Consider the following 25,059-nt stretch of genomic DNA (forward strand, 5'->3'; position numbering starts at 1 on the left):
TGCCAATCCCGTCGTCGTGTGTCATCTACTTGAGCTAACCTGTCGAGTGTTACTATGTCTGATGGGGTGTAAGGAGCAACCAAATGAGGTTGCACCTGCCATCCCAGCTAAGTCATTACTCGAAAAGAGCGAACCACCCAATTGGTGGGTCTCATGACTTCAACCCTTTTCCAATCCGTGAACTGGGTGCAGAATTCAGGTAGACAACTGAGCATGATGCGGCAAACTAATACCGGCATAAGAAGATACTTATGCCTCATGCTTTGGGCTCTCTTAAGACTAGCCACTAATACTCGGGGAACGTCATATCGGCGACGTCCCTCAGCTAAAGCAAGGAAAACGTCACCAGTGGTACTATTTGCAGAGGTAAACTGCCAATCCCCTAAAATATTCATCAAGATGAATAACATGGTGGTGCCTACATTTAGGGATAGGCTACCAAGGGCTATGTTGTAACGTACTTGGTCCATTATACGAAATACCCCTCCCCTATAATACTCATGGAAATATGTATAGTCATAGAGGTAGGCATTATCGGTCATATATCCTCACGTGTGAATAGGATCAGGTATTGGTATTCCCGAAACTAAGGCTACGACATACTTATTGAATTCTAGTGGCGTGCCATCTACCGTGACGGAGAATTCTTGTTCTCCATCTTGGTTACAATAGAACTTAACATTATTGTAAAAAAAATCAGTAAGCTTAGGTGAATACGAGTCAGCGTCACTTACTAGTAGATGCCTCCAGCCTAACTGCAAGATCCTTTCGCGGAACCAATGTCCATAAGTCTCGCTTCCCAACAAGTCTTTGAAGGACTGCTCCGGTATCACTATAGGAGGAATCATCACAAAACTACTTTCTAGAACAGCTACTACTATCCTGGAACAACCCTCGGAAAACTGGAAATTTATTGGTGCCCACAGGGGTCAGGGCACAGGTGCGCTCAAGCTATGCTTGGGTAGGGCGCAGGGTACGCTCTGGTGAATTTCGAGTTCCAGGCACTTGGGCGCAGGTGCGCTTACTTGTAGCCTGGGATGGGCGCGGGTTGTGCTCCAGATGAAAACTGGAATCCTAGGGTTTTGGGCGCAGGTAGCTCTCAGACTTGGCCTGAAGAGGGCACAGTCGCGCTCAGGGTAGGATTTTTCTGAGAGTGCTTAGGGTGCAGGTGGTGCTCCTTTGGGGCGTAAGTGCGCTCGGGGAGCTGCTAGGCCGAAATAAGAAGGAAAAATAAGGTAAAGTGGGAGTGAAACGTGAGAGATGAATGTGAGATGTATTTGGGGTTGTGAGTGTAGAATGAATGCAGTTTTTATAGGTTTTAAATTGCTAAAATGAATCGGGAAGTTGCTAAAAAACTTTAAGGCAATTGCCGAAAATAATAAAATTTCCAAAACCGAAAATGGAAATAACTCATATTCTTGATTCTAAAACAACCCTAATATCTTTTAAGCTGAATTTAGGATAGAATCTGCCTAACTCATCGAGATTTCATCCTATCACAATACCTATTCATGGCGATGCTCATATCGGTAATATTCTCAACCCTCACGGAAACAACTTCTAACAGACTGCTCCTCAGAAGAACCCTCCTGGGGTGGAAAGCGTGCAATCATGTCACCTCGGAACTGGCACTGAGCTTCCATCTCATCCCTCATCTGTTCTCACCGCTCATCCTCGCGCCGGGCACGAGTCTCAAAGTTATGATGTATGGCAGCCTACCGAGTCCGGAGGTCTCGCAAATAGTATTTAGGGAACGCATTCCATGATGAATCACAGTCATGCATTCTGCATCCATCCTACACCGCTCCAAGGCATCAGCATCAAAACATGCCGTGTCATCCTCATCCTCCGAGTCGGTCTCGTCAGCTACCCTCTCTTCAGGCAACCTCCAAACTCGTTGGATACACTCCGTATAAATATGAGGATTTCGGTGCTCTTTTAGGCAAATCCTATCAGACCTCGGAGTCGCTCTTAGGGTCATCATGATTTTCGTAATCAAAACAGGGAGAGGTGCAATACTCTTCCCCACTCCCCCTAATCATGCTTCTCAAAAACTCCACAATACAAAACTCATACTTCTGCTGCTGGAGTATCTATAGCACGTGAAGGCAGTTCAGACCTATGTCGCTGACTTTCTCCTTCCCTATTACATTCCTACCAATCCATCGAGCTCTGACCCGTTTGGTTGGTTCTGAGAGATGCTTGGCGAACATAATGCGAGCTCGCATTGTAGTTCCCTTCAGAAACAGTTGCGTTCATCAAAGGTTCTACAGCAGTAAACTGGGAATCCTGTAATGTGGCATCGAGATGGTGTCGAGGCGAAATGCCTAAAATCTCAGCCAACAACCCAGTAGTAATCTCTCTCCTCCTCCGAGCCACCTCAACGAAAATTATATTCCCATCCAACTCCCTCGTCCTGTAAAACTCTCGGACCAAATCTTCGTGGTAAAAATCGTCTGTCGAGTACCACAACCCACTCCAGTCTTGCCTAACCATCTCGTCACCATAAAATGGCGCAAATTAGACGGCAGTAAATGCGTGCTCCTACAATATGCGACGTCTTTGAGACATTGGAGTTTTGATAAGTGTGTTGGTTGGAATAAGGTAGGGAGGCATGTTTTAAACCACCCTAACTAAAAATAATGGCAGGAGGCGCGGTGGTGGGTGGTGGCAGTTCAACTTTTTGAATTTCCGGTGGTTTTTGGTTGTTTAAATTGGTGGAGGTGGTGGTGGATGTAGTTAGGAGAAGATTTGGGGTGGGTTTGAACTTTGGGCGTGGGTGTGTATAGGTTTTCTCTTTATTTTTATTTTTATGTTAGGGTTGAAGCTTTGTTGTGTGTTAATGGTGGTTTGAAACAAAAAAAACGAAGAAGAAGAACGTGATGCGTTCTTGGGTTGAACTGTGGGCTTGGGCCCAAGCCCAATACGAATCAACAAAAAAAATCGATTTTTAGCGCAACTTCAAACTAAAATTGCCGCTTCGTTACCGGTCCGATTTTTGTGAATGAGATATGGAAATAATCAAGAGAGAATTTCCAATCCACTGATCTATAAAACACTCTATTCCGACTGTGGATGACATATAAGAAAATAGAAAATGCATCGAAGTGCGTGCATGACATAAGTTATGCGAACGAATGAAATCTAACTTAATAGAAAATGTCAATTCGAATTGTAATACGATTAAACAATCTAAACAACACAACTGGAAAGTTGAACAATTCAGGACGGAAATGAACACCCCACCCCCAAACAAATTTTAGACACAGAGTTGAGAAAATTTGTTTTTAAAAGTGGGTCTTTTAAAGTCAGATTCCCGAGACTTCTTAACTTACTATGTTTGTGATTTTAACAAGTTTTTATTTTTTATGAATAAAATTTAATATAAGAAAAACAAGAAAGCATTAAAAGCATAATTCACACCATAGAAGAATATGACTCGAAAACCGAGAAAACATGCAAGAGTGGAAAACGTGAATTATATTAAATGTGGACTTAGGATCCGGCACTTACAGCCACACACTCCATAGGGAGGGCCCGGTTACCTAAATGGTGTGCTTACCAATATATGTAAAAGAAAGAAAGCACACCAAATAACAAAATGAGTCGTTTATAGTCAAATAATCGAGACTTGAACAAATAACTGGATATATATATATATATATATCCTGCAGGTTCCATATATCAACAACCTAAAGAGTTGTAGGTCTTTCCATAAATAAATAACATGGAATGCATTCCCAAATAGAATTAAGTACCAAGATTTCCTACGACGCAACCTAGTGGAATGAAAGCAAAGTCTGATAGACCTTGAACATAACCGAGCATGCACCTTCTTTTTCATCTCTGAACGAGGGGTTGTCCAAGTGAATGAGTGTGAAACAATGGATGGTTGTGGATGATATGGGGGATAAGGATAAGTATTAGAAGGAAAGAATGGAAAGAATGAAAATGTTGGTTTAGCACAACCCTCATTCATGGTGTGGGTAGGAAGTGTCTCAATCCTGAAAATGAAGGTGTCCAGTGCCATTTCCTTGGTAATTATTTTCATATTAGGAGGATTTAGAAAATCATTAAGCACAGAAGAAGCAAGAGGGTCAAGTGCAAACCCTAGGTTCCGTTGAAAAGGTATAGGATGGGGTACATTGATGGAAGGTTAATAATGTGAGGTGGGTGAATGGTTATCAATAGGAGGGGACTCTCGAGGTGGCGAAGAAGAGTCGCAAAAGAGTTGATGGAAATTTTCCTCAATTTCCTCAACGTCCACGGAGTCCTTATTAAAGTTGGAACTTCCAAAGGAAAGGAATTTGTGCATCTGATTTTTTGGAAACTTGGTTTTAAAATAATCATGAGCTAAACTCTCGATCATGCTAACCTCTCTATCGATATTGATATCAGGAACCTGTGTGATCTGTTTAAATACATTAACCTTAGCAAAAAGATAGCCAAAAGATAAAGACATCGAACCATCGCGATAATTTATAAGAGCATTGGTAGTTGCCAAGAAGGGGCGCCCTAAAATGATTGGGACAGAGTCATTAGCAACTTCTGTATCGAGGATAACAAATTCCACAAGATAGTAGAAATCTTGAACCTTAACCAGCGCGTTTTCCACCACACCCTTAGGATACTTGATAGACCTATCAGCTAATTGCAACGTCATAGTTGTAGGTTGCATTTCTTGTAGACCTATTTGTTTATATAAATAATACGGGAGTAAGTTAACACTCGCTCCCAGGTCTAATAAAGCAGTGGTCATGTGAGTATCTCCTAAGGTGCATTATACAGTAGGACGACCTTGTACTTCACTATTCCATTATGTTCTGATAAAGTTGGAACCTATTTAGTAAGAAAGGCGTCTTTTGGAATATTTGTCCTACGCCTAGTAGTACACAGCTCCTTAAGAAACTTAGCGTGCTGAGGTAATTTTTTAATTGCATCGAGAAAGGGTAGGTTAATCGTTAGATTTTTGAAAACTTCCCTAATCTCGTCAAAGTTTGTATCTCTTTTTAACATTGCTAATTTCTGGGGAAACGGTGGTTCCTTACATTGTATAGCGTATGGTTCAACTGGATATCTAACCTTTGCTTTTTGTTTCTTAGGTTGTGGTTTAACTGGTACCTCTACAGGGGTAGGATCTTCAGTTTCTGTTTCGGTATCTAGTATAATATCTGGTGTAGGAACTCATTGTGGGGTAACTATAGACATCGTTACTTTGTTATCCAACACTCTGTCTGAATGGATAGTGGTGATGGAATTTATCTCTCCTACGTTTTCATTTTCATTACTAGTATTATCGTTTACTTCAAAGGCTGTGTTTGGTGTTTTAGGATTAGATATCGCTTGTCCTGGAAACACACCTTTGGGTTGTACCTTCTCTTAAGCTAACTGCTGTAAGGAAAGTTGGATGGTTTGTAAAATCTGTTGTTGAGTTTGCATAAAGGTATCAAAGCGATCCGGTTGTGGAGTGGTATTTATTACAGGTTATGTGACAAGAACTATGTCACGTTGATTATTTATGGGTGGGTTGTGATAGTTATTATTATTAACCGGAATGATACGTCGATTTGCATTATAATTATTATAATTACCCTGACCTTGTCTTTGTCATGGTTGAGCTTGATTGTTATAATTATAATTACCCTGACCTTGTCCTTGTCTTGGTGGACCTTGGTTGTAATTGTTTGTTGGCCTATCATTTGGGTTAAACAACCTTGGAGGTTGTTGATTATTTCGCCAACCGAAATTGGGGTTTTGTCGCCAAGCTGCATTAGGTTCACTATTAATGGAACAAACATTATCTTGTTGTGATTGTTGTTGTTCATATGCGAATAGACAATAGGAGTCGGGATGCTCTGGACTCAAACAGAAATTACATGGATTGGAGTTGACATTCATGACGGGGATAGGCGTTTGTTGGACAGAAATAGCCTCTACCTTTTCAGCTAGAGATTCTATTAAATTTTTAAGTTCCAGATCGGGTTTCATCTCAAACATACTGGCGGCTTTAGCTGTTGTAGAAGAACTAGCGGAACGGGAGATATCATCACTACCCCCAATGGTTATTCCGCTTAGTCTGATCTTCTAAAAATTTATAAGCCTCTGAGGCTCCTTTACTTAAGAAACTACCCCCATTCATTATGTCAAGGACTTCTTTATGGTGGTGTAGAAGTCCTTTGAAAAAGGCACGAACTAACATGTCTTTCGCTAGGTTATGGTGTGGACACTCTATAAGTAGGTCGGTGAAATGATTCCAAGCCTCTGAAAATGATTCATGAGGATTCTGTCGAATGAAATGAATCTTGGAAAGCATTTCATCTGTCTTCAATGGTGGGTAAAAATGTTCTATAAACAGTTGAACAAGTTAAGCCCACGAGTCCACAGAATTAGACGCTTGGGCAGTTAACCAAGACGCCACCTTATCGGCTAAGGTGAAGGGAAATACCCTCAGTTTAATTTGTTCAGCACCAACCGAAGGATGGTGGAAGGTAGTAAGGACTTGGTCAATCCTACGCATGTGCTGATAAGGTTTTTCATGGTCTAACCCATGAAAAACGAGTAACAAATTAAATATATTTGGGGGGATTCGAAAATCCCCCACTGGGTCTGATAGAATGATACAAGATTTAGGGCTATCGCTCAAGGCTTTATAAAAGTCCGAGAGAGGAGATTCTCTTTCTTCAGCCATAATCTCAGGTGTGGTGTGTGGTGTGCTAGCTAGAGGTGAAGTGAGTTGTATACTAGAGAGGCGTGTTTGTTGACGTTATCGGTTAATTACGTTAGGCATTTTTCATCGGCCTGACCTTAATCTCATGCAAGGCTAAGACCAATCTTAATAAAAAAATAACAACACTCCAAACAATTCTGATATGCTAGTATGAACCTCTAATAGAAGATGCGAGGTGTGGGAAGAAAAGAGTACTTGGAAGCCTCCTTGCTTCGCTTATGAATAGCGTCTTGTTTACGCGTGCTCAGTGTATATAACAAGTTAGAACATTGAAAAACTTGAAAGCAATGGAAGTTTGAAACAAACCTGTGGAAGTCGGTTTCAAGCAGGAGAGTAGCGAGTGCGCCCAAATAGGCCTAGACAGTAAGCAGTCGCTTCGAGCAAAAGCCGGGATTCCAGTGTGTGTGGCGGGTGGCGCTCCAAGTTGGCCTTGGTAGGGCGCAGGTGGCACTCAGGCAAAATTCGTGATTCCAGGCGTATGGGCGCAGGGTGCGCTCCACTTTGGCTAGCCCAGGGCGCAGGTGCGCTCCGAGTAATTTTTCGTGGAAACTTGCAAAGCTGAAACGGACAACCACAGTGAGAATTCAAACAAGGGTGAGTGGGTTATAGGAATTTGAAAAACTATCAAGTCTATAGAAAACAATACTAAAGAGTACTAAGATGGCAGCGGCTCCATTTGATAAACGTAAAAGGAGTAGTTTACTACAAAATGAACGTTGAAACTCAAAATACAAGAAAACTAAACTAAATTATGAAAAGCTATCAAAGATTTCTATACTCTCAATTCTATCGAAATAGAGTGGAGTAAAAAGTTTGTTCCACTCTCAGTTCCTTAATATTGAAGTTTTCTACAATTGACTAGTAATCCAAGGTCTAATGAGAGCAATGGTGGGGTTTTATACTACGACGTGAATTCGAATGACAAGATACGAATAACGAAATGACATATATAAAAATATGAACTTTACTACTTTTAATTAACCAATACTTCAAATCTAATTAATAACTAAGAATTGAATAACAAACAATAATGAAAATTAGATCTAAACAAATTTAAATGACAAAATAGAAATGAACAGAATAACTATTTTATTTATCTAACTAAATGAAGAACAATGATTCAAAGGATTAATCTAAAACAATGAATTGAAACTAATTAATTTGACTAATTAAATTGAAAACTAGATCTACAAGCTATTTTAATGGCTACTTTTCTTTCTAAACTATCTAACTATCTCTAACTTAAGAGCTAAGTCTTATTTTATACAAAGGAGGAGACTAGATCCACAATTTCGTGTATGGGCTGAGGAGCCATGTTTTGGGCCAGAAAATCACGCCCAAAGCCCAATTTCTTCAAATCACGAGCCCGCTTCAAATGGCCGACTTGACAAACTTTTCGTCCACTTCTGCTCCTCTGAGTTGGTCAAGGCTTAGACCATTGGAAATCTCTTTCCGAGCCGGGTTTTGATGTAAGGTAGGCCCAATTCCGAGGTTTGAGTCCAAAGATATGGTCTTCGGAAGTTCTGCCGACTTGTGCATTGTTTCTGCCCGTGTTGACTTTTCAACTTTTGACCGGGCTTTAATAAGGTTTTGTCTCCTTGAATCTTGGCCTTTATCACAAAACTTCTTAGCAACCAACCCTTGCTTCTTTATCTCGCCAAAGTGGCACATTTCTGCACATAATTGACTTTACTGCCTGAAATACATAAAAACACGTAATCAGCATTAACTCTTATTTATTACTCGCATAGTTGGTCTAAAAGTATGATTATTAAGGGATTAAAACTACAGTTTTGGGCTATTATCAACTTGGCAAGGGTGGAGGATACAACCTCATCGGGTTGCACCTTACACCCCATCCGAACAAGTGGCGCTTGATAGGTTAGCTATAGTAGATGATAAGTGGCGTGAAGCCTGGCAAATTATAGTGGCATGGCAGGATGTGAAGGAACCTCACTTCTTTATAGAAGAGGAGGATAACGCTTAAACGGTGGAGATAAGCAAGTATTTATTTTTGTTAGTTTCTGTTTATGTCCCAAGCAATTTACTTCTTGCAACCCCATAATGGGTGGAACTCATATAGAGTTGCATTTATTTTTATTTATCTATATTAGTATGTTTTAACTTTGTTTTGTAGATGTTACAAAATTTTATGCATTTCCATGGTATTTTTCTACCCTTTTTATTTCAATACTTTGAGGACAAAGCATGTTTTTTGTTTAGGGGTAGCATAGAAACACGTGTAATTTAAGGCATCTGTTAGGATATATACATGTACAATATGCACTTGTTTTCTAGTAAAAGAAAATCAATAAAAATTTCAAAAATATAAATAAAAAGTTATGTTATACACTTATGAATATTGGTATTGTTTTCTTTCTCTATGCTCTTCATAATCTGGAAGTTTCACGTTAGCTTTTACATTAGAATTGTTTTTAGAAACTTAGGTTAATATGTAGGTAATAATATTTCCATCTTTCTATAAATATATTGCATGAGTATCTATGTTTGTATTGGCAGTAAGTTTCTGAAATCTAGCCTAAAGCCTTACTCTACAAATCCTGTGAGAATATAGCCTAAAGCCTTATATGAGTGAAATATTTGAGAAATAACACAAGGGAGAAGTAAATTCCGGATAGAGAAATCACACATCCACTTACTTGATCACTATGTCATATCCTAAGCGAGAATTTAGGCCCTCTTTGGATAGATATAGCCAGAAATTCAAACCTTATGAAATTATTTTCCACTAGTCGCCCCTCTGAGCCTTTCTTTAGCCTTTCATAAACCGCAAATCATTTACCCTTTTATACAAAACAAAATAAAAATAAAAATCATTCTACCCATCCATTGAATGAGTTTGAGAATAGAGATGAATAATAGAAAAGAGAAAGAACTTTGAAATCAAGAATTTGTTAGTTGCTTCAAATAAGAAAAGAAAGTTTTCATACAAAGAAAAGAAATAAAATAAACATAAAATAAAATAAAATAAATAAAAAAAATAGTTAGAACTCCAAAAACAGAATCAAATGAGTCAAAAGCCAAAGAAAAAAAAATGGCTAAGGATGGAAACAAAGTGTAGAAGCAAGGTAAGAACAATGTTTTCTCTAGTTACATAATATGAAGAATCTATTATCTCAGACTGGTTCTTTTTGAATATCAATTTCCTTCATTCTTAAACCATCACCTAATCTCCGCAATACCTAATAAAGACCTCTAGCTCAATTAGGAATAGGTTAGTGTGATAGTAAGTTGCAGATGTGTTTGATCGACTTCGGCTTCCTTGTCTGTCATTGAGATTGTAAGGTAAAGTATGCCCACTGCACACTGGAGTAGTGATAAAAGGGAAAACGCTAGTTTTACCTACGCATAAACGATTAAACTCTTAGGTAAGTAAAACTAAAGCTAATTCTTGCTATGTTATCAAAGTTTTCTACACTCTCGAAGCTATTACACTAAGTGGAATAGAGAATTCGTTCCATTCCTAGTTCTTTAGAATTCACGTTAACTACGATTATCAGTTTTATCAAAGTCAATGAGAGTATGGATTAATGTAATTATGCTAACAATGATGGAAATAACGTAATCGAAATGTTCTAAATAATAAGATGGCAATTAAAATACTAAGGTTCGAATCTAGATAAAGAATTAGGGGAATTTGATTCCACCTTGAATTCAACTTAATAAACTAGCATAGATTGTTGTAATCCAATTCTTTACGTTTTCACATAAAGAATTGGTCGTTCTAATCCCTAATTATTCATGGCAATCTCTATCAAATAATAACTAGCATGTGAGGAAATTCAACCCATTCTCATGGCGAATCAACTACCTTATAGAGTGGAATAGAATTTTACAACTATTTCTATACTACACAATAATCAAATTTCATCAAGGCTTTCTCAAACCCCTCTAATGGAGGTTTTAGCCTTGAATCATTAAACTATCATTTATATATAAACAATAACAAGACATGATAAAAGAATATAAATTTACTTATTTGATTTAAAATGAAAGTCTAATCACGCAAGATTGAATTAAAACTAGTAATGATTATTAACTAAATCTATGAATTAAAGCTAAAATGATTTAATGAAATGAAACTAGAATTATCAATAGCTAACTAACTTTATTGATCTAATGAATAATAACAATAAACTGATTCAAAACTGAATTCAAAACAATGTAATAAAACTAATTAATGGAGTCTAAACTAATTTCTCTTATCTAAAAACCACCTAATTCCATGTAAAAAACTAAACTATCAAATCTTTAAGTTAAAACTAACAATCCAAAACTAATTTCTCTGATCTAGAACTAGTTTTTTTAAGAGCTAAGTCTTTGTTTGTTATATGGAAGAGACCAGATCCACAAAATCGTGCATGGGCTGAGGAGCCTGTTTTGGGACGGAAAATCGAGCCCAAAACCTCAGTACTTCAGCCCACAAAAGGCTTTTCAGCTGGATTTGACTTCAACAGACTTTTTGTCCACTTCTGCTCCACTTATTGGGTCAAGTCTTAGACCATTAGAACGCTTTTTCCAAGCCGGTCGTTTTGACATAAGGTAGGCCCAATTCTGAGGTCTGGGTCCAAAGATACGGCCTTCGGAAGTTCTGTTGACTTTTGTGTATTGTTTCTGCCTGCAGTAACTTTGACTTTTCAACTTTGACTGGGCTTTAAAAAGGCTTTTTCTCCTTGAATCTTGGACTTTTATCATAGAACTTCTTAACAACCAACCCTTCCTCCTTTATCTCGCAAAAGGGGCGCATTTCTGCACATATTCGACTCCAATGCCTGAAATACATAAGAACACAATAACAGTACTAACTCTTACTTAATAATCATATAACTGGTCAAAAGCGATATTGTTAAAGGGGTAAAAACTACAGTTTTGGGCTCTTATCAAACCAACCCCAAACAGCATTTTGCTTGTCCTCAAGCAAATATGAGAAATTAGAATAAGTGACCAAAAATGGAGTTTTAACTAATCTCGTTTCACCGAGTGCGATTGCATTGACCCTATGCAATAATGCCTTAAACCACTACGAATTCCCTAGTGGACGAGTTATAGCCTCGTGAGAGTTTTCCAATAAAGGTACTCACAAACTTCATCTATACTACAATGACTAAGAAATAAAACTATTGTTTCCTTATTTATATCTCAATTATCTATAAATCTCACTAGCAATGAATATAGAATAATCAAGTCGAAACCTAAACTAATATATGCATAATAATCAATCATCTACGAATAAACATATATTCATTGAGTAATACTATGAAATCTAGTAACAGGTACGTTTCTAAAACTTTGAAATAGCGTCCTTAAGTAGGTCCTCACACAAATATCAAGACAAAAACCACTCCAATTTTTCTGCTCAAGTTTCGCTACTCCAGTGTGCAGTGGGCACACTTTACCTTACAACCTTAATGACACACAAGGAGCCGAAGTCGATCAAACACATCTGCCACTTACTATCACACTAACCTATTCCTAATTGAGCTAGATGTCTTTATTAGGTGTTGCAGGGATTAGGAGATGGTTTAAGAAGGAAGGAAATAGATATTCAAAAAGAACAAGTCTGAGATAATCGGGTCTTCATATTACGTAACTAGAGAAAATCTTGTTCTTTTGCTTCTACACTTTGTTTCCATCCTTAGCCTTCTTATTTTGGCTTTTTTACTCCTTTTATTCTATTTTTGGAGTTTTCATTTTATTTCTATTTTTATTTTTCTTTTCTTTTCTTTTCTTTGGATGGAAACTTCTTTTCTTTTTCTTTTCTGAAGTAACTACGTAATTTTTGGTTACACAGGTTTTTCTCTTCTCTTTTCTTCACTCATCCTATTCTCAGACTCATTCTAAAATGGGTAGGTTGATTTTTTTTGTTTTGTTTTGTTTTTGTAAAAGGGTAAAGGAATTTGCGGTTTATGAAAGGCTAAAGAAAGGCTCAGAGGGGCGAGTAGCGAAAAATAATTTCATAAGGTTTGAATTTCTGGCTATATCAATCCAAAGAGGGCCTAAATTCTGTCTTAGGACATGGCATAGTGATCAAGCAAGTGGACATGTGATTTCTCTATTCGGAATTCTTCTCCCTTATGTCATTTCTCAAATATTTCACTCATATAAGGCTTGAGGCTATATCCTCACAGGATTTGTAGAATAAGTACTCTAGCCTAGATTTCAAAAACTTACTGCTAAACAATCATAGATACTCATGCAATATGTTTATAGAAATATGCAAAAATTATTACCTACATATTAACCTAAGCTTATAAAAACTATTCTAATGCAAAAGCTAACGTGAGACTTCTAGATTATTAAGAGAACCAATATTCCTAAGTGTGTAACATAACATTTTTTTTTCCTAATTTTTATAAGACAAATAATATGTAATATACAACCTAATATGTGCTTAGACATTTACATCATGTTTCTATACCACCCCCAAACAATTTGGAAGAAGGGGGTTCATGAAACAATTCAATAACACAATTAAATTATGTAACTAACTAATTTTTATGATTTTTAACATTTTATAAATAAAAGTGTGTAATTTATATCCTAAAAGTGCCTAATTTTTGCAAATGTTTTTATCCCACCTCCAAACAATCGAACGCTTTGTCCTCAAAGTGTAAAGAGATAAGAAAAGAATTTATCATAGAAACGTGGTAAAAATTGGCGTGCACATGTGTGAATGAAATATTATAAAGATAATATGATAACATGAAGCACAATAAAACTGTTACGTACTAACTAACACAAATTCTACTGGAGTAAACATGACAGGCAAAGGGTGACAAAAAGATTTGAAATGAAATACCAAAATACGCCACCCCCAAACAAAATTTGAAAACTCATTTTGAAGTTTGAAAAATTTTGTGGCGTATACTCTAGGAAGGTTGTATTGTACAAAAACTTGGGTCTTTTAAAGTCAGATTCCCTAGACTTACTAATGCATGTTTATGTTTTTAATTTTTTATAAATTTTTATATATACAGATTAATATAAAGGAAATAAAACAATAAAACAATAAGGACATAAATCACTCCATAGAGAAATATGACTCAAAAACCGAGAAAATATGCAAGAGTGGAAAGCGTGAATTATGTTAAACGTGGATTTAGGATCCGGTACTTACAGCCACACACTCCAATAGGAGGGCCCGATTACTTGAATGGTGCACTTACCAAAATATAAGATTGGAATGGAGTATGCCAAATAATAAAATGAGTCTTTTATAGTCAGATACTCAAGACTTTATCTAAAATATATGTATATAATGAACATGCAGTTTATCATATATCAACAACTTAAAGAGTTGCAGATCGTTCCATAAGTAATGATCACAGGAAACACACCCAAACACAATCAAGCACCATAATTTTCTACGACACAACTTTGTGTAATGAAAGCGAAGTCTGATATACCTAGAACGTAACCGAGCATGCACCTTCTTCTTCATCTTTGAACGAAAGGGTATCCAAATGAATGATCGTGAGAAAATGGATGTTTGTGGAAGATATGTTGGATGTGGATAAGTTTTAGAAAGAAAGAATGGAAAAAATGAGAATGTGGGTTTAGCACAAAACTCATTCATGGTGTAGGTAGGAACTGTCTCAATTCTGAAAATGAAAGTGTCAACTGGTTTTTCCTTGGGAATTATTTCCTTATTAGGAGGATTTAAAAAATCGTTAAGTACAGGAGAAGCAAGAGGGTCAAGTGCAAGGTCAAGGTTCCTTTGAAAAGGTGGAGGGCATGGAACATTGATGGAAGGTGAATAAGTGACAGGATAATGTTAGGTGGATGAATGGGGTTCAGCTAGAGCTCTCAGGTCGAGATCATCAGAAGTCTTGAGATATGAAAGACATTCCTCAATAGGTAGGTCAGAAGAATCACTGGGATAGAAGGTGAAAAATTCTTCTTCTATCATGGTGTCAATGGATGAATGGATGTCAATAGGAGGGGACTTGCTAAGTGGTAAAGAAAAGTTGCAAAAACGTCGAAGGAAATCTTCCTCGATATCATCGACTTCCAGGGAGTCCTTGTCGAATTCGGAACTTCCGAAGGAAAGAATTTGGTGCATTGGATTCTCAGGAAACGTGTTTTTCAATAATCTTGAGCTAAACTCTCGATCATGTTAACCTCTCCATCGACAGTCGTATCAGCTAACTGTTGCGTTATTTTAAAAACATTTACCTCAACAAAAAGATGGCCAAAAGACATGGATATCGAACCATCGTGGCAGTTTATAAGCGCGTTGGCAGTTGCCAAGAAAGGACGCCCTAAAATAATTGGCACAGAGTCGTTAGCGACTTTTTATCGAGGATAAAAAAATCAGTAGGATAGTTGAAATCCTGAACCTTAACAAGCACGTTTTCAACCATACCCTTAGGATACTTAATAGATCGATCAGCTAATTGCAACGTCATTTTAGTGGGTTGTATCTCTTGTAGACCTATTTATTTGTATAGATAATACGGGAGTAAGTTAACACTCGCCCCCAGGTCTAATAGCGCGGTCATCGTGTGAGAATCTCCTAAGGTGCATTGTATAGTAAGACGACCAGGGTCCTTATACTTAACGATTCTATTATGTTCGGTTTAAGTTGGAAACTGTTCAGTTAATGAGGCGTCTTTAGGAATATTTGTCTTATGCCTAGTAGTGCACAACTCTTTGAGAGACTTAGCATGGTGAGGTAACTTTTTAATCTCTTCGAGAAAAGGTAGGTTTATCGTTAGATTTTTAAAAACCTCCCTAATCTCATCAAAATTTGTATCCTTGTTCAACATAGCTAATCTCTGGGGAAACGGTGGTTTCTCTCTATATTTAGCATATGGATCAACAGGATGTTTAACCTTGGCTTTTTCTTTCTTAGGTTGTGGTTTAACTGGTACCTCTACAGGGGTAGGATCTTCAGTTACTACTTCGGTATCTAGTAAAATATCCGGTGTAGGGACTACTAGTGGGATAACTACAGGCACAGTTACGGCGTTATCAACCACTTTGCCAGAACGGAGAGTGGTGATGGCATTTAGCTCACCTACATTTCCATTTTCATTACTAGTGTTATCGTTTACCTCAAAGGCTGTGTTTGGCGTTTTAGGATTAGGTATCGCTTGACCTGGAAACACACCTTTTTGTTGGGCTTTATCTTGGTTTAACTGTTGTATGCCTTGATTAATGGATTGTAAAATCTGCTGGTTAGATTGAGTCATGGATTGGAAAAGTTGTTGACTAACCTGTATGAAGGGGTCGAGACGATCCGGTTGTGAAGGTGTAATGGGCATAGATTGTGTGACTGGAACTATCTCATGTTGATTATTAACAGGTGGGTTGTGATAGTTCTAATGAACCTGAACGATACCTCTATTAGCATTATAATTATTATTGTTGTAATTATTATAATTGTCTTGTCCTTGTCCTTGTCCTTGTCCTTGTCTAGGTAGAGCTTGATGGTAATTGTTGGTTAATTGGCCTAACATTTTGATTATTATACCTTGGAGGTGTGACTTGTTGATTATTTCTCCAACTGAAGTTGGGATTATGTCTCCAAGGGGCATTAGGAATGGAATAGCTATTTATGGAGCAAGCGTTATCTTGTTGTGGTGGTGGTTGTTCATAGGCGAGAGGACAATAGGAGTCGGGATGCTCAGGACTCAAACAGAAATTACATGAGCTAGAGTTAACATTCATGACAGGGTAGGCTTTTGTTGAACAAAAATAGCTTCTACCTTTTTAGTGAGAGATTCGATTAAACTTTTAAGTTCAGGATCAGGTTTCATCTCAAACATACCGGCAGCCTTAACTATTGAAGAAGAACTAGCGAAGCGGGGGATATCGTCACTATCCCCCCCCCCCCCCACCCCCCCAATTATTATTACGCTTTGTTTGATCTTCTAAAAATTTATAAGCCTCTGAGGCTCCTTTACTGAGGAAACTACCCCCATTCATTATATCAAGGACTTCTTTATGGTGGTGTAAAAGTTCCTTGAAAAAGGCACGAACTAACGTGTCTTTCGCAAGGTTATGATGTGGACACTCTATAAGAAGGTTAGTGAAACGATTCCAAGCCTCTGAAAAGGATTCATGAGAATTCTGTCGAAAAAAATGAATCTTGGAAAGCATTTCATCTGTCTTCAATGGTGGCTAAAAATGTTCCATAAATAGTTGAACAAGTTTGACCCATGAGTCTACAGAATTAGGCGCTTGGCCAGTTAACCACGACGCCGCCTTATCTGCTAAGGTGAAAGGAAACACCCTCAGTTTAATTTGTTCAGCACCAACCGTATGATGATAGAATGTGGTAAGAACTTGTTCAATCCTATACATGTGCTGATAAGGTTTTTCATGGTCTAACCCATGAAAAACGGGTAACAAATTAAATATATTTGGGGGGATTCGGAAATCCCCCACTAGGTCTGCAAGAACGATACAAGATTTCGGGATATCGCTCAAAGCTTTGTAAAAGTCAGAGAGAGAAGTCTCTCCTTCTTCAGCCATTATTTCAGGTGTAGTGTGTGGTATACTAGCTAGAGGTGTAGTGAGTGGTATACTAGATAGGCGTGTTTGTTGACGTTGACGTTTGATTACATTAGGCATTTTTCTTCTACTTGGCCTTAATCTCATGCAATGCTAAGTCCAATATTAAAGAAACCCGACAACACTCAAAACAATCCTGATATGCTAGTATAAATCCTCTAGTAGGAGATGCGAGGAATGGAAGAAAGAAGTACCTGAATGCCTCCTTGCTTCGCTTATGAATAGCATCTTGTATACGCGAGCTCAGTGTATTTAGCAAGTTAGAAACACTGAATAACAACCAGTGAAATCGGACTTTTTCAGAATAGGCGCGGGTCGCGTTAAGAAATAGCCTAGGTAGGGCGCAGGTTGCACTCAGGTGGAACTCGAGTTCCAGGCGTTTCAGCGCAGGGGGCGCTCGAACTTTGCCTTGGATGGGCGCAGGTCGCGCTCCTTACTAGCTCGAGTTACAGGCGTTTCAGCACAGGTTGCGCTCGAAGTTTGCCTTGTATGGGCGCGGGGCGTGCTCAGGCTTGTTCTTGGAAAAAAATTTAGTTTATGAATCAAACAATCACTATTAGAACCAAACAAGGGTGGGTGGGTTTAATGGGACTTTGCAAAGACTAACAATACTAATGAAAATAATTCTATACGGAACTAAGATGGCAGCGGCGCCATTTGATAAAAGGGAAACACTAGTTTTACCTACGCATAAGTGATTAAACTCTTAGGTAAGTAAAACTAAAGCTAGTTCTTGCTATGTTATCAAAGTTTTCTACACTCTCGATGTTATTGCACTAAGTGGGGTAGAGAATTCCTTCCACTCCAAGTTCTTTAGAATTCACGTTAACTACGATTATCAGTTCTATCAAAGTCAATGAGAGTACGGATTAATGTAATTATGCTAACAATGATGGAAATAACGTAATCGAAATGTTCTAAATAATAAGATGACAATTAAAATACTAAGGTTCAAATCTAGATAAAGAATTAGGAGAATTTGATTCCACCTTGAATTCAACTTAATAAACTAGCATAGATTATTGTAATTCAATTCTTTACGTTTTCACATTAAGAATTGGTCGTTCTAATCCCTAATTATTTATGGCAATCTCTACCAAATAATAACTAGTATGTGAGGAAGTTCAACCCATTCTCATGGTGAATCAACTACCTTCTAGAGTGAAATAGAATTTTACAACTATTTCTACACTACACAATAATCAAGTTTCATCAAGGCTTCCTCAAGGCTTCCTCAAACCCCTCTAATGGAGGTTTTAGCCTTGAATTATTAAACTATCTGTACGCACAAAAATGTGTACTTAGGTCTATGCAATTGATTTTAGAGTCGCCACTAACTTTATTAAGGAAAAGATGAGTAAAACCTATGTGAAGGACTAGCCCTCGAAACTAGATGATTATTGGGTTCGGGACTCAAGGTACGATGTGGGAAGGTGTTAGGCACCCACGCTCACCTGGTAAAACTAGCCTTACTTCTATTGAGGTGTAATGTATTAAGATAGGCGAACGAAGAAAGCTTGAAAAATTAATCTACCAAGTTGGATGATCTTCACTAAATTATTTAAAAACTAATAACTATATGCTATAATAAAACTAAAAAAAAAACAAATAATCCTAATATGCAATACTAATTAAAATAAAAGAGAAAATAAAGATGTCACCTTGTTCGGAATGTTGCCTCATACTTGATTGTAGATTGATTGATTGATTGATGATCTTGATTGATTGTTGATAAATGATGATGATAAACTTGATTTGGAATTGACAACTATGATTTTTGGATTGAAACAGGTGATTTGAGAAAAAAAAAATAACTTTTGGTGAAAAGAAACTTCCACTCAAGATCGAAAGAGGGGAAAATAAGACTAAAGACGAAGAACACGAAGAACTTTATTAGAAAAACCTCGAAGTCAAAATTTTACCTTCAACTCCAGATTAAACTAAAGAAATTCTACTCTAGAATGATGAACTAGAAAAGAGAAAAAAAAAAAAGGAACACTCAAGAAAAGAAAACTATTAGGCTATTAGCTCTGAATAGCTAAGTCCAGATTATTAACTCCGAATTCCTAGTTACAGATGTTTTTTGGTGGGTGAATGAGACCCATATTTATAACTTTTGGGTGTGGATTCAAATATGGTAATGAGTTTGATCCAATGGCTGAGTGTTGATGAAGAAAAATCCAATGGCTTGATATCTTTTTGGTTGCACCTCCTAAATCTAGCCCTTGATTCAAGAGGTGGGATAAGGGGTGTGATCTTGGCACTTGATCTTTGGATCTTTCAGATGGATTAGGGCAAAAAATCAAGCCCTACACGTCCTCAATGAGCCCATAATCCAGGGTTTCCAAATATGGCTCCAAAATGGCATATTTTCTAGAATATTCTTGATTTTAGGGATCAAATCAAATCAAACAAATAAGGAAGGTTCTCTAGGTTTTTGGAGGCTTGAAAATTGGCTAGAACCTAATGAAAAGGTCCAACTCGAGCTGGATCCACAGCCCATGAGCACAAGTCCAAAATCCACAAAAAACCCCATTTTGACCATATTTTCAATGCTTTAAATTCCCTTTGATCGGGTCAAAATTAGGCAAACTCTTCTTCACAAAAAATGATCCTCAATCCATTAGTAAAGACCATGAACTCTTAAAAATACCCTTGGGTCGAAAACTTACTCCAAAAAATTGTTGCACTCAGCGCACAACGGGCTGGAACGGGATAGGGCAAAATTGGGGTTTCTGAAATCCAAAAGGAACCTAGGCAAGCTTGTACTCATTTCAAAGGATTTTTCAAGGGGAATTCAAATATTAAATAATCTCATCCAAAGAAAGAGTGGAAAAAACGAGATTTGGGCTCCAAATGGTTACAGGGGCATTTTGGTCATTTTCAGCTCAAAACTCATAAAGCAACGAAACTTCAGCCATAGCTATAACATGATGAGGAGAGCCTAAAGACACTAAAATAAGATGAAAAGAAAGAATATTGATGTAGAAATGAAGACTCTATAAAGCAAATCACCTTATATAATCAAATTTAATTCAAGGCAAAATTGTGAATGAATTATGCCTGAAGTGCAAAAATGGGGTGTCTACAGTTGCCCCTCTTTGGCGGAGGTTGCATGCAACTGAACGGCAAAGCCATGGAGACAAACCATTTTTGTCAAGCTCCAGCCAAAAAATCTCATGCAATTTTTGAAAATTCATTTGAAAAATATTTTTTGAAAGAGGGTTTTTCCCTAGATATCTGAAATCCTCAACTTTTTTCAAGTTGTTTGTGAAAGCACAGTTTAAAATGGTTGTCACTCAAGAGAGGATGGTATCGTACCTTACAAATGCGTGTTTTACGCCTTACATTTTTTCAGTACTCAACCAAAGTATCACACCTTCTAATGCGTGTATTTTACGCCTTAATTATATCAGTGTGTACTAGGATAGTGGCACTTAGGCCAAAAAATGGTGATGGATAAGAATGAACAACTTTTTAAAATCTAATATTTTCAAATTCATTTTGGAAAACTGGTGAAATTAAAATGGATAGATCAATTCATTTATGATTTTGACTTCGATTAAAGATTCTCATATAATTGTGATAATCAAACATTGACGAAAGGAAAAAGTCACCGGGGAGAGCAAGAAGATTCACTGGGGATAGGAGATTCTAAAGAAAAGGGAAGAAGACACAGACGAACACTGCTGGCGAAGATAAAAGATGTGCTTGAGATGAAAGATGGATGCTGGGGATGATGATATTCAAGTTCAATTAATCAATCAATCAATCAATCAATTACGTTCAAGTACTCGGATTGGAAAAGACTGTCACTATGAGTTCAGGCTGACATTGTTCTCGCGTACAATTTTTATGTTGCACAAATGGAGTTACCGAAATGATATTAATGATCAAGTGGTTGCCAATAGTGCGATGATGAAAACAAAACTTGATGAATATTTTCTCATACTGGAGAGAACCCCATGATACTAGTATTCATCAATTTTTTTTATTTTTGTAAAGTTTTTGGATTTTTTTTTTTGGGTCAAACTTGGTCAACAGTCAAACTGTCAAACCAGAGTCAAACTGGAGAAAACCGGGTCAATATGGTCCAACCGGTCTAACCGGGTCAGACTGGTCTAACCGGGTTGAATAGGACCGAATGATAAAAATGGTAAGGGGCACCGACTTCCAATTCTGGTGCTTGCACCGAATCATTTGATTTAGAAAAGCTGTTTCAAAAAAGGGAAGGAATCTTTATTTTGTACCGTCCTTTTCTAAAAATCGGACACGTTTCGTCCTTTTCTCAAAACGAACTGTTTCGGCTTAGTAAACAAAAACGGACAAAATCAACAGTTTCACTTTTTGAAAACAAAATCCACCGCTCAATCACACATGCATGTGCACTTTCTAATTATGCCCGTCCAACAACACCTATATAAACAGGACAAAAGGAGGAATAAACATACCTTGCCACCGTCCAGTGAAGGAGAACATGCAGGAGATGGAGCCAAAGCACCACACAGGCACACAGTAAAAAAAACTCCAAACCACACCATGCCGTTTCATTGTAAGTCAAACCAAATCGATTGAACAACTTTTCTGCTGACTTAAGTGTATGCACTAACTCCAATGACATGCATGTGTAGCTGACTAGCTTATACGCGTAATGCCCCCAAACTACTTAAAATCAGCAAAGCGCGCGAAGACTTACCTTTCAAATGGGTCATCCAGACAGATATATCGGCGATGGTGGCTCTACAATGCAGTGGTAAACCGAAACGCCTCTTTACTCCCTTCAATTTATTATTGAAGCTCATCCTGTTACCAACACTTGTCAACCATATACAGGAATTTGTGGTCTTGGACGCCCTGTGGAACTTGGGAGAAACTTTCTTGGCAAAGATTAGGCGCGGGGCATTATTTCTCTCCATAACAGGTTAGTATAATATACATGATATATATACATAAAATTATAATGCAACTATGTTATTAGAAATATGCATGAGTTAATCAACATTTTATGTTAGTAGAAAAAGTACATGGTTTAGTTAGGATATATTGGCCTCAGAATTTTCTATATGCTTGCAATCCTAGATTTTTCATCATAAGCCATCCAAAGCAAACCAAGTTTTCGAAAACAAATCATTTTTTTTTTTTTTTTTTTTTTTGAAATTCATTTTGAGTACAATGTGAAACAAAACATTTTTTTTATCTACAGAACAAGAAATACCACAAATAATTGCATCACAAGTGAAGGTGGGGGAATGAGTTACCGACAAGAATGTGAACATGAGGACGACCACAGGATAGAAGTACGATCAAACTTGGCACCTATGAATTAGATGATATTCTTTTCCCTTTGATTGTTTGACCTTCACAACGTACTGAACGACACCCAAAAACTTTCTTCCAAAATAGATAGAGCATAAAGCATAGGACCAATCTTCTGGAGACGACTTCCTCATACATTGCAATCACTAGTAGTGAATCCTCCAATGCGCTTAGGTGATGGGCTTAGAAAGAAGGGATAGGATCAAAAAAAAAATTTTGGAGTAGAACTTGTCATATAAAGGGGATGAGTAATTGGAATGATGGTAGTGAGATGATGATACGGATCCCAAATCTCAAATGAAACTGCCTCTTGTTTAGGTTTTCCATTTTGGACCGGTATGATTATTTTGTACAACTCTAAGCATTTTGAGTTCTGACAGGTTTTTTTTTTTTTTTTTTTTTACCCCTTGCATAGGATTTTTTTTTTTTTTTTTCGACACCTTCTTGGGATAAATAACATAGGAGTGATTGTGTTCGTGATCAAATATGGATGTAATGATGCCCCTGGACTATGACAAGTTCTATAAGAGTGGGTATGAGTAATCTATGGGTAGGCTAAGGATTTATTAGGCTTCCTAAAAGATATGGGCCTATATTGTGGGAAACAAAAGAATATGATAAGGCTCAAATGGGCTTCAATCGGGAACATATGATATTAGGTGGGCTTATGAGGCTAGAAACAAAACGATCAAAGATGGCCTGTTCCATCGTCTCTCTAAGATTTCCACTATACTCTTCGTCTTAAAATAAACAAAGTTGGGTAAAAAGTAGTACCTCTTTAATTGGTCGACATTTGTAGGATTTTCCATGTAGAATCTTCATAGTGAATGGGCATTCACTGTTAGGGTTGAATTTTCTGGTTCATTGATTCCACTCTAGTCTGGATCTGCTTGCTCAGCTTTACTTGCAACAATCTGTCTCCATTGGTATCTAAGTCCCAGTAGAAAATCAATGTCCTCCTTCATATCTCGGCTCTCAAGAATGTTGGTCATAGATGAACTCCTCTTAGCATTCCGCTCTTTGATGTAGTCCAATTCGAGTCAGTTGACTTCTTTGATAGATAGCTCTCATGTCTTCGATCGAGGCTAATGATGCAATATGGAATTTGCCCTCTCCACGGTAGGGTAGCTGGTTGGTTGATTGGCTAAGTAGCCGTTGATTGATGGAATGCAGAATATTCCCCTTCTTCAGTAGGGTAGTTGATCAAATGATGTTGTGGAGTTTTGCCCTCTCCACAAGGGTAAATGCATAATGTTGAATGCTGATGTTGATGTTGGTGATCTTAGACATTTGAAAAAATTTCTCAAACATAACCTCTGAACTTTCTTCCTCCTCAATTTCTTCTTCTCGGTGAATGATTCTCTCATCTACGAACAATGAAAATCATGTACTACCTTAAGACAATAGATTGTCATAAATATGATCAACACTTCTATGGATTTCTTCAGTAATTTGATTAGGCTTCAACGCTCAGAGGGGATCAAGGTTATACCAATATGCACATAATGTGGTTCATCTGTGGTGCCAAGGTTAATGGTCTTTGTTTCCACAATGACTAGCGTTTGTCAATCCTCAGACTGCTCATGAGAAAGAATGGACTCAGAATGTGACTTTGAACGTGACTGGACCTATTTAGACGTCAGTTGTGAACTCGCCAAGGACTTCTCTTCTCTTATTATCAAACCCATGAATTGCTCTGGCTGTATCCTTAGTGAAAGTGAAGTCTTCCGGCATGATTCCAATGGCTTTCGTAGAATTAACCGAACAGATATTCAAACCGGATCCGTTGTCAATCAGTACAAATGGCACCTTATGGTTGTTGCAATGCACCGTAATAGTCAATGCTTTCGTGTGGGTTATTCCATCTACGGTCAAATCATCATCAGAAAATGTTATGGAGTTTGTCTTCCTGAGGGAAGGGATTGTACGTGCCAAATCGTTCGGCTGGATGGAAGCTGGAACGTGAGCCTGGTTCAAGGCTTGAAGAACTGCTTGCCTATGTTGGGGTGATGCCATGAGTAAACCCCATATGGAAATGTTGGACTTGGTTTTCTGCAATTGTTGGATTACTTCATTACCATCCTGCTTCTCTGGTTCAGTAGCCGTGGGCAGGTCAGGCTGTTGGGCCAAAACCTGATCCTTCTGTAAGTGTGGTGGCTTGTATATCCTTCCTCCTCTTGTCAAACCGTGAGTCTCAACACATTCCTCTGCCAAACTAGATTCTAATTGCTTCAATTGATGTAGTGAGATTGCTGAGTCATCTTTACTTTTCTCGGGCTCAATTAACTTCTTCCCTAGAACCTCCTCGGTATCGTGACTCTTGGATGGCACAAACTGGACCTTGGGGATTGTGATAGGAGTTGGGATCACCTACTGCTGAGTTGGATTCTGGCGAATCACGGGTCCTTGAGGTTCTGACCCAACTTGTGATGCCGCGGATTGAGATATATTCAAAGGATCTACCCATTTCGTAATGG

At 37.8% G+C, this 25,059-nt stretch overlaps 1 protein-coding gene across 1 annotated transcript in view; it reads left to right on the plus strand.

The window, feature by feature from the left end:
• Window positions 1-24,218, plus strand: part of LOC147514317 (uncharacterized) — an 84,574-nt gene extending 60,356 nt beyond the window's left edge. The window contains exon 7 of the mRNA XM_086592541.1: window positions 24,159-24,218. Coding sequence (XP_086448667.1) covers window positions 24,159-24,218 — 60 coding nt within the window. The remainder of the gene's footprint in view (window positions 1-24,158) is intronic.
• The last annotated feature ends 841 nt before the right edge of the window (window positions 24,219-25,059 follow it).

This window comes from Coptis chinensis, chromosome 2 (genome assembly GCF_015680905.1).
Source record: "Coptis chinensis isolate HL-2020 chromosome 2, ASM1568090v1, whole genome shotgun sequence".
Taxonomy (NCBI): Eukaryota; Viridiplantae; Streptophyta; class Magnoliopsida; order Ranunculales; family Ranunculaceae; genus Coptis; species Coptis chinensis.